This window comes from Crocodylus porosus, unplaced genomic scaffold, assembly GCF_001723895.1.
Source record: "Crocodylus porosus isolate Cpor-Errol unplaced genomic scaffold, CroPor_comp1, whole genome shotgun sequence".
In the NCBI taxonomy this organism is placed as follows: Eukaryota; Metazoa; Chordata; order Crocodylia; family Crocodylidae; genus Crocodylus; species Crocodylus porosus.
In genome coordinates, this window is record NW_017728909.1 from 11327132 (window position 1) to 11337835 (window position 10704).

At 41.3% G+C, this 10704-nt stretch overlaps 1 protein-coding gene across 2 annotated transcripts in view; it reads left to right on the top strand.

Moving 5' to 3' along the window:
- The window catches only part of SMAD2 (SMAD family member 2), a 66321-nt gene extending 55934 nt beyond the window's left edge, over positions 1 to 10387 (top strand). For both annotated transcript variants that reach the window (XM_019531790.1, XM_019531791.1), the window contains 4 exons: positions 1016 to 1228; positions 2487 to 2624; positions 2790 to 2934; positions 8434 to 10387. In XM_019531790.1, coding sequence (XP_019387335.1) covers positions 1016 to 1228; positions 2487 to 2624; positions 2790 to 2934; positions 8434 to 8557 — 620 coding nt within the window. In that variant the 3' untranslated portion in view covers positions 8558 to 10387. The remainder of the gene's footprint in view (positions 1 to 1015; positions 1229 to 2486; positions 2625 to 2789; positions 2935 to 8433) is intronic.
- Positions 10388 to 10704: the final 317 nt, after the last annotated feature.

Genomic DNA, 10704 nt, shown 5'->3' on the forward strand with positions numbered 1-10704 from the left:
AGCTCCACATGTCTGCCAGGAGCCACACACTGAGTGGGGCAAGAACAAAAGGAGGAGCTGCTGCTGGAGGTAGGGGGCTGCAGCTGCCCTGGGAACAGCCTGCCGGAAGCTGCTCCTGCTCTTGCACATGGGGCTCTGGCTCCAGCTCCCAGGAAGACAGCCAGGAGCTGAAGCTGAATCCCTGGCACTAGTGCAAGAGCCCCACTGAAGCTGCTTGCCTGCCTGCCCGGAAAGACGTGGTGCAGCAGGAGCAGCTTCTGGCAGGCTGTTCTCAGTGCAGCTGCAACCAGCCAGGTGCTGCTGTTCTCCTTGCACCTCCAGCAGCACCTCCACCTCTCACTCTTGCCCCACCACACTGCTGCTCCTGGCAGGCACATGGGACTCCAGCTCCATATCCCAGCCACCTTCCAGCAGAAGGGAACCCAGAGCTGAAGTCAGAGCCTCATGCACTGGGGTAGGAGCCGCCCACCTGCAGCTGCTCACCCAGCACAGTATAGCGGGGCAGGGAGAAAAAAGCAGGAACTGCTGCTGCAGGCAGAGGGCATAGAGCAACACTTGGCTGCACCCATACCGGGATCTGCACAGCTTCTGCTGGGGCTCTGGCCAGGGTGAGTGGGCAAGGCACGGCCCAATGTGGAGTGCTGCACGAAGAGCTGCAGGCCAGATCTAGTCACTTGGCAGGTTGGATCTAACCCACAGGCTGTATTTTGCCCACCCCTGAGGTAGGGCTTTCAGTCTGTGGCTGGGAGCGGTAGGACTTGCAGTGCCCCTCAGCCAGTCAGACGTGTCAGTGGGGCCCCACTTTGCTCCATCTTAAAAATGGTGGCCCTGGCCATGATATGTCCATGAAATCAGGGACTCCGGCTGTGTTACAACTGCAATTGGCTGCCAGGGCCCGTGAATTTGGTAGGTCCCTATTCATGAACCATTGCCAGTCTCAGTTATTCTGCATTAATACATGTCTCTTTGTAGCACTGGATGCTTTATCATAGGAATTTTCTATTTCTTTTTCTAGATTTGCAGCCAGTTACTTATTCGGAGCCTGCGTTCTGGTGTTCAATAGCATATTACGAATTGAATCAGAGAGTAGGAGAAACCTTCCATGCGTCACAGCCTTCACTGACTGTAGATGGTTTTACAGACCCATCAAATTCAGAAAGATTCTGTCTAGGCCTGCTCTCAAATGTTAACAGAAATGCCACAGTGGAAATGACAAGACGACACATAGGTATAGTCTTATAATTATTTCTTTAAAGTAATGGCACTTAACTGAAATGATGTGGGTGACTTCAAATTTTGAGTTCTGTATCGCTTAATTTGAGCATAGCTGGAAAATATAAAATGAGAGCAGTAGGTCAATCCAGTGATGTTTTTAGAAAAATACTAAAATATGGAATTGTGTTTTATTGTTTTTTTTGTAATGTGACCTGGAGAGCCACTGTTCCAGAAAATGTGGAATTGCCGTGGCTAGTTCAACTGCACTAATTTGACAAGAATATGAAATTTTTCTTTGGAACAATTATTGGCATGTGCAGCACTCCTCCAATACATCATCCTGGCAGTAACTTTTTACTAGAAGGGTGATGGTGGGGAGGGAAAACTGGGGGGAAAAATTAACTTTTTGGAGGACTTTAAAAGTATCAGAAATTTTTCCACTGTTTTTTTTTTTTCTTTTTATTGAAACCTCTTCTGTGTTGAAACTTTCAAAACATTTTTAAAAACCAGCTTTATATTGTAAAACTTCAGAGCTTGAGAACTCTGTATAATTAAACTGTGCAATCAAAATGGTAAATGTGGAAAAAAACCCTTTAAAGAGAGTTATTAGAAATAGTTTGCCTATGGAAACTGTTTGTGGATCTTACTTCCGCAAGCATAATATATTTAAGTGAAGTTCTTTGAATTTGTGTGAACAGAAATGAATGGTTTTGTAGCAAGAGCCAAGGCAAGTGCTGGGACACTGGTGTAGGGCAGGGGTGAAGGAGAGTTTGTAGCTGGTTGTTTCTTGGGTAATGGGGATGTGCAATGCTAGTGAAGAAACCAACCTGTGCTCCTTTTCTTGGGACGTATGTTACCTTATATTCAACAGTAGTATTTACACCAGTACAACATTCAGCAATAAAATTTAATCTGCTGCTTATTTCAATTCCAAGGCTGACTTCAAGTGGAGAAGTACTTCAGGAATTGACAAGACCTTTGGTTTTGATTTCTTGGTCTCAAGCCATTAAGTCACAGAATTTTCTTTTATTCATAACAGATATTGTATAGCATTGCTCTCTGATCCAACACGTTCTTGGAGATGAATTCTGCTTGGCCACACTCTGCTCTACCTACAAGTCATGGTGCTATAGATAGAAAACCAGTCAACTTTGTAGTGCTAGCTAAGAACTTGATTCTTAGTGAAATAAAGAAGTTTTGGGGTTTTGTTTTTTTTTACATCCAGCACTTCGAGTCACTTTGTAACCAAACTTCTGTGAATTTTGTTTCAGGAAGGGGCGTGCGTCTGTATTACATTGGCGGGGAAGTTTTTGCTGAGTGCTTAAGCGATAGCGCAATCTTTGTTCAGAGCCCCAATTGCAATCAAAGATATGGCTGGCATCCTGCAACTGTGTGCAAAATCCCACCAGGTAAGAGAGCTGTGCAGGTCGTGTTAATCGAGAAATCCTGTAAACTTAAGCCTGTGTTGCATCCCTGGTAACTTCTAGCAGGGCCTCTTCACCTTTCAAACTTCTTTGTAACAGTTGCAAGTAAACAGAAGCTGCATATCCTTAGACTTCTCTTTCTTTTCATAGGATGCAACCTGAAGATCTTTAACAACCAGGAATTTGCTGCTCTTCTGGCTCAGTCTGTGAATCAGGGTTTTGAAGCAGTGTATCAGCTAACTAGAATGTGTACCATAAGAATGAGCTTTGTTAAAGGATGGGGGGCTGAATACAGGTATGAAATCCTATTTTTCACCCTGAAAATTTAGGTTGAATGAGTTTCCTTTCCTTTCCTCTGTTCCACAGTGCACTACTCTTGTCCAGCTTGAAAGGCATGTGATTCTGAGTTCAATGTTACAAATATGCTCTTGTGGTAGATAAAATGAGATTACTCATATCCCTTCATGAGATTCCTAATATCCTTGTGGATCAGTATGCTAATGTGGGGGTTGGCACCCTACAGCCGGGTGGCCAGACTCAGCTCATCAATAGACTGGATCTTGCATGCGGCAAATCAAGGGATCCAGCACACCCAAGTGTGGGGGAGGTTTGGTCCGAGTTCCTGCCACATTCACTTTATTCTCTGCTGCAGCAGGGGAGGCATCTGTAGGGTCCCAGTGTCTACCTTTTCCTTTCTGTTCCCTTCACAGCTGATTGCCAGGAGATGTGGCCTATGGCAGGGGCTTGGTTGCAAGCAGCAGCCTGTGGCAGCAAAAGGTTTCCAACCCCTGTAACTAGTGTGTTTGGAAATTACCTGGTGTGCTAATGGTAGGGTGCTTTTTGTATGTAGAGTTTCCTGCTTCAGTCATCAGATCTTGCTGGTTGCTTTAAAATTGCTCAGGCTTCCATCTGGTGGTTCTGAATCCTGTGCTACATGTACTTGCCTTTTGTGAAACATACACAAAGTCATTGCATCTCAGTGCTGCTCTGTAGGGAGTATAATGAGCTGCTCAGGATGCTGTGTTAAAAATTGGAGTGACTTTCAGTTAAGTGCATTATGCAGAATAAAACAGCTGGAGCACACACGTTTGGGGGTTGGGAAATACTTTGGAACTCATAGTGGAAAAAGAATGCAGGAATTGTGATACAACTGTGTTTTTGTACAGTAAAACTGCTACAAACAGTTTTGTGAGTGGAAAGAGTTGTTCTCCATCTATTTGAATTTATCCATTCCATATTGGATATCCAATCATCCATTCCAAGTATTAACACAAATTAAAATTTCTAGTTTTAGAAGAAAGCACTGTTTACAAAGTCTAGGAAGGGAATTCAAAAAGGTCAGTATCTGACTGACTAAGTAAGCAGTCAAAAAGGAAAATTACTTTTAGCTATAGAGAAGGGGTTGTGTGGTTATTTAAAAAAAAAGTCTCCATGTCTCCCATAGTTGCCAACTGAAAGAATAAGGAGTTAACATGAGCACATCTCTGCAATGTGCAATTATCTTTTAAAGTGGAGTTTTTCCAGATTTCAAGTTTTTTGGTTTTTTTAATGTTGCATAGGTTCCATTATAGGCTCTACTTCCTGCCTCCTTTATCAGCACATAAAGTGCATCTGTTTTTTAAACCCAAATTTCAAGTTGCAGGGTTGGGTGGTTGTTGGATAAATTAGGCCAATTTTGTGAAAATGTAACTTAAATGTGGAATTTTAGTAGTAGAATAAGCTGATTAATTCTTTTTGTCAGAAAGAAGTACATGAGAAAACTAGCAGCAGCTTAAGGAGCTAGGGGGTTGCATCAAAAGGAATATGCATTGATTTGCACAAAATGAAAAATATTAGGGCTGCCAGACCAGTCAATTGACTGCTTAAATACTGTCAGTTGACTCTGTATTTTTTTGACCAGTCAAAGATTATAGCAGTTTCTTAGGGAGTGAATGTTTTGCAGTTTTCTTGACAGAAATAAGATTTTTCTAATTTTTTGGACACATTTCTTAATGGAAAATATATGCTTTTTTCTGTGTAGTATTTGGCTGTATTGGCAATTTTTGTTTACAATTTTTGACTGATATTTGACTGGTCAATTGACCAAACTTTATTTGACCTATCAAATACTCAACCCTATAAATTATTAAAGTCAGGAGAGAAGAATGAGAAGAGTGAGTTCTGAAGCTTCAGTAAGAAGGAATGTATTAAAGGGAGTACAGTAAAGAAGGATGTTTCTGAAGAGGGAAAAAAATGAATTTAAATGGCTGCAGGTCTTCGTAGATCTGGTAGGTTTTGCTAGATGCAATAGAGACATGAATGGGAGAGCACAGTGATTACTGAAATGGAGGTAGGCTACTTTCTTGGCATCTGTGTGTGTTTATACATGTGCTCCAAATGGTTGCAGCGCTGGGATACTCTTTAATTATAGCGGCTCCAAGAGCCAGTCTTATTAAAACACCCGGAGTGTCTCCTATATCAGCTCCCCATCCTTAAAAATGGCAGCTGGGGTGCTTTAACTAAAATTTATTTGTGCTTTAGTTAAAGCAACCCTTCTGTCATTTTTAAGCATGGGGACACTGATACATGAGATGCTGAAGTAATTGTCATGCTCCAGCAGACTGGATTAACTAAGCCTGCTCCAGCGTGCTGTAATTGCAGCACGTTGGAGCAGCCTCACTGCTCTTGTGTAGGTGCCTAACATATTTGACAAAATATTGATACTTTTGGGTTACTAATAGGTAATAAACAGGATGAAATGGAATATAAATGAAACATCATTTTGCCTTGAAATGTTTCAGCAAATCCGTCTTACAGTTCGTTAACAAATCAAACCGTTATCAGTTAGTTACAGGCTGATAACTTAAGTACTCGAGTTAAAATTTCTTGTCTTTATCTACCTTTACCAGATATTTGCAATATTTGGAAAGTTACTAAACCAGTAGATGACATCCAGATAGTACAGTTAAAGTAGGAGGACATCGAGACTACAAGAATAATCTTGATTTTATGTGACTTGTCAGCAGTACTTAAATATGAGGCAAGATGCATGAATAGAGTTAATCCTGGTTATGAGGCTGACAAGCCTAATACCCAATCCAACGTTTCTTCTCTAGGAGGTTAAAATTGAACCAGTGCCTGAGTTTAGGTATATTCTAGATTGGTGGTGCCTAACCTTTTTGCTTTGTGGGGCAGATGACTGTTGCAGGGTGGGTCTATGGACTTCATGGCTGGGGCCCAATCAGGTGCATGCTTAATTGAGACTCCCCCAAACTCCATGCTATATGTTGGCTGTGGTCTCATGGGGAATTGAGCTTGCCACCTTAGCCCCAGCCTCTGCACTCTGGCTTGAGTGTTGTCACCCCACCCCTCCAGGCCAAGCTGCTTCACACACTCTGGATTGGGCTCTGCCATCTGCCTCAGGCCAGGCCCAGGTAGGATCAGGCTTCATTGCCCCTTCTTCACCATGCACACAAGATTGGCTCCCTTGCCCTGCCCCAACCCCCATGTAGTCTAGATTGGGCCAAGCCACTCTGCATGCACAGGCTCAGGCCCTGCTGCTCCAGCTCCATACCATCCTTGTGGGACCCTGTTGCCCACCCCTGTGCTTTAGGCCAGATCCCAGGTGCAGAGTCATGTCATCTGGCCCAGGGCTGTCGGAAATTTTAGTGATGAAGGAGAGGTGGCAGTGTTAACTGCCACTGCTCCCTCCACCAAGCATCCAGATCTTTAAGGACCCCTGAGGGCTGCGTCTGGCTTGCAGGCCAGGGATTGAGCATCCCTGGTCTAAATGGTAGCAAATTTATTTACTTTTTGGTAGATTGAACATAAGGTTTCTGCTCGGTACGCTTTTATGGATAGAAGATTTATTTAGATTTCAGAAAGCAGCTAAATGATTCTCCTTCTTCAGACTCATAAAGTTAAACAGTTGATACGTTGGACAGATCAAACTAAGAGAACAGTGGTTCAGATCAGGAAGATGATAGGTGGTGTTTAGTATGGTAAATGGGAGTACCGTGCTGAGGAAACGAGACATTTACATTTAGTTCTCCTCCTAGAAGATTTTGGCCTAGATATGATACTATTTTCCTTGGATTCAGGTGCACAATATCGATCAAAACTGTCCAGAACCTCCTAATGGAGCATAAACCCTGGCTTGCTTCTTGTCTTAGAAGAATGGGGGCCACCCTTTTTGGCAGGCGTGTTGCAAATGAGCCCTGCACCCTTTCCGAGTGCCATTCTGATCCCCTTCCTCTTCCTAGTCTACTGCTCTGCTTTCTGTTCCCTACTCTGTTCTCTACCCAATCTTCTGCTCTGCCTTTTGCTTCCAGCCCTGTCTGTTGCTGTGGTGTCTGTCCTCTTGCTGATCTGTCGTGCCACATACTGAGGCTGCCTATGCCACTTGTGGCACTCGTGCTGCAGGTTGGCAACGCCTGTCTTAGAAAATTTGAAACTACAAATAGCAATCACCTGAGTCCCCTGGGTTAGTGGTTTTCAATTTTATCTTTGCTTCCTTTTTTGTACAAAAAGGTAGGGAAAAAAAGATTGTCCACTTACACTGAGGGTAGTAGTTCTGGTGCCAAATAGAGAGACATGAGGGCTGTTTGCCTAATAGCTGGCTTCATTGTGTTATACCTCCACACTGAATTTGGGGCCGCTGCAGATGCTTAGCAGAACTGAATTAGCAGCTGATGTGATTTCCTACATCATGGGCTTGGGGAAACATGCATGGGCTCCACTGTCTACAGGATGAGGCCTCTCAGGTATGTTATGTCCAGTAAGATAGTATTAAATTCTCACGTTGAGAGGCTGGGGGAGGAGGTGCACGGAGGAGGAAACATCTTTGATTTAACAGGCCTCTATATCAAGGCTTGCAGGTTATGAGAAGGCTGCTTTAAAAGCTCAGTAAACCTTTGGCAATATTGTGGCTTTTGTAGGTGTGTTTATTAAATGTTTGCTATGTGAAAAAATATGGTTAACCCTATATTGTAGAGTAGGGTAACGTACAGTTTTGATTGAGGTTATATGATTGAAGAAAATACGGTGGAAAACAAATGTAGAAGTATGACCGAATGGCAGGAAATCATATACGAAGTTGTTGTTTCTGTGAGATAACACCACTTAGGCCGCCTAACCACATGGTTTGTTACCGTGTAGTAGTTTCTGATAAAATTGAGCACAGCTTCCTTATGTTTTTCTCTGTGAGGCCACTTGAAAAGGCAGATTCTTCTCATTCTAGAGAGTGTTATTGCTGTTCTGCTTTGCTGTGTTGGCCAAACAGAGCTAAATGTTTCTATTACTCATGCACAAATAACTGTGGGCCATGTTTTTTAAATGAGTACCTCTACAGCATCTTCAAAGTCAGAGGATTACTTATGCTTCACTTGTTGTGTGCAGATTTATCCACTGGATATTTTAATACTGCTGAGCCTATGACAAGGGCAGAAAATCCTGTTTGACAATTGTGTAAATACTGCGTGCGAAGAAGGGACTATCTAGTTTTGAAAAACAAACAGAGTCCTGTATACAAGTAAAGCTACTTGCCCTCTAATATGATAGTTGGTACAAACTCCATGATGCCTATTTAAACCATTATTTAGAGTAGAACCATATTTTGGGTAGTGAGATCAGCTTGAACACTGAAACTTATAGATGCATCTTCTGCATGTTTGCATTGATAGTCTGCAAGATAGATCATTATACTACTCATGTCTTCTTACTCTTGATGAAGAACATGCAATTTCTGTGGAAGCCTCTGTGTTGGCTCCCAAAGGTGTTTCATTTTAATGTTTTTTTTCCCCTTTTCCCTCTCCAGGCGGCAAACAGTAACAAGCACTCCTTGCTGGATTGAACTTCATCTGAACGGACCTCTACAATGGTTGGACAAAGTATTGACACAGATGGGCTCCCCTTCAGTACGCTGTTCTAGCATGTCGTAAAACTCCTTTCCTCCGTTACCAGTGGACTAAATATCAAGTCCCGCCAACAGACTTAATATAACAGCTCGTCTGTCGTAGTATTTGTGTGTGGTCCCCATGAACTGTTTACTATCCAAAAAAAGGTTTTTAAAGAAAAGAAAACAGCACTTGAGGTCTCATCAGTTAAAGCACCTTGTGGATTCTGTTTCCTATACTCTGATACTAGATGAAATTAGTGTATAGAAACACCTTCTTCAGAAGGAAGAAGGGACAGTTCTAAAGACTCTTAATGGTGTTTTATTGGGTATATAATTGAGTGTCCTAAAGGTTTATCAATAACATGAATAGTTAAGTATACATACAGGTAAATCAGAATATTGTGCTGTTCTACTTTTTTTTTATTTTTTTTATTTTTTGTTCCCATAAGTAGATGTTCTGCTTTTTGATTGATTGGGGCAAGTCTCATGCAGTTCCAAGTCTCTTTACTCCTTTATTCTTTTATATTTTTTATATACGCAGGTTTTCAAGTTGTCCTAAGGTTAAAAAGCAGACTTTCCTTGTAGAAACGCTTAATTTTCTTGCTGCGTTCTTTAAAAAAAAAAAAAACACAAAAAAATTCCTCCTTTGGAAGGCAAAGAAATTACCTGAGTTAAGTCTTTGAAATCTTAGACACTTTGTATGCTTAATGAGGCCTAAAATGAATTTATTTTGTAAATTCTGAGCATCCATCACACTAGGAGTCTACTTCTTCCCTACCCACCCAAGTTAATGCATCTATTGCTGGCAATAGAGGCACTGACACTGCCAGCACCAAGACATTTGTGACTTTTTTTTTCCTTGTACCTCAAATCATTAAAGCAAATACTTTTTTATGAAATGAGAATGTATATTAGTATTGAATACTTGTGTAAACACACAAGCTTATTGGCTTGCCCCTTAAATCTCTCTTAACTAGAAATGTCACTAAAATCTTTTTTTTTTTTTTTTTTTTTGATTATTTTATGATGCCAAAACCCTTGAAACAACTTTTCCCAGGGATAATCTAGACTCTTCCATGTAGGTTTTAAATAGATGCAGCTTTTTAACCTATTTCAGTAACAAAACTTAAACTTGATCTGAGTGGCTTTGAATGGCTTAGTTACATACCAGATCATATACATTCATTATGCCATAATGGGCCTTGTTGTAAAAGTAGTTGCTTCTGCAAAACCTCTAGGATAGTGGTTGCTGAGGTATGACCAGCAAAGGAAGACTTCTAGGTTCTTCATTACAGCGCATGTTATTGTGAACCCTTGGACACTACAGTCACACCATACTTAAAAATTATTCTGAATTATATTCTACAAATACGTCTGGGTTGGGGAAGGGCTGGGAAACTGTATAGAAGGGTTATTCTGACTTGAAAAATATACATCTTACTAACAATCTTGTGATCTAGCTGTCTGTCATTCTTTTGTTATTGTGGCAGTAGCAGGATTGCCTTTTGTCTGTTTTTCCTGTTGTTTCATCCATTACACTAGTACTGTACTTTGTAAGTACAGCTAGTGATAACTTAGCTTGGAGAACAAACATGTGGCCAGTGTTACAACTTTTAATCCATTGACTGAATTAAAGATAGTGATGGATATTTTTATGCCATACGTAACAAATACGGCATAGAAGCAATACCAAAAATTAAGCCTTGAAAAAGTGGGCCAGATAATTTTTAAAAATTGGCAAAGCAGTTACCAGTTTGTGCTAGTTTTACCAGTAGACTAATGCATTGGTAGAACTTGTGAACCTAAGAAATAAGCTTCATGCGTGTTGCATTTGCCTAATATGTGAATACACTAATAAAAGTTTTAATTCTCATGATGGTGGTTTTGGTAATGTTTGATATCATGTATATTTACACACATGCATGTGCGATTTTTAATGAATTACCTCATCAAAGAGAACTTGCCTGAAGTGTGAACATACAAACACACTAGCCAAAGCTGCTCTGATTCCTTCAGTCTTCTTTGTAGCCCCCCACACAGAGAGGGATTAAAATAATGCAGCATTCGGAAGAAATTCCAACGCGAAATAAGCGTCTCTATCTTATTCTCATCGGTAAAGGGAGAGAACTGAATTCTGAAACTGAAAGGGAATAGAAGTAACAGAAGTCTCACAAAGAGGTATCTAGGCAT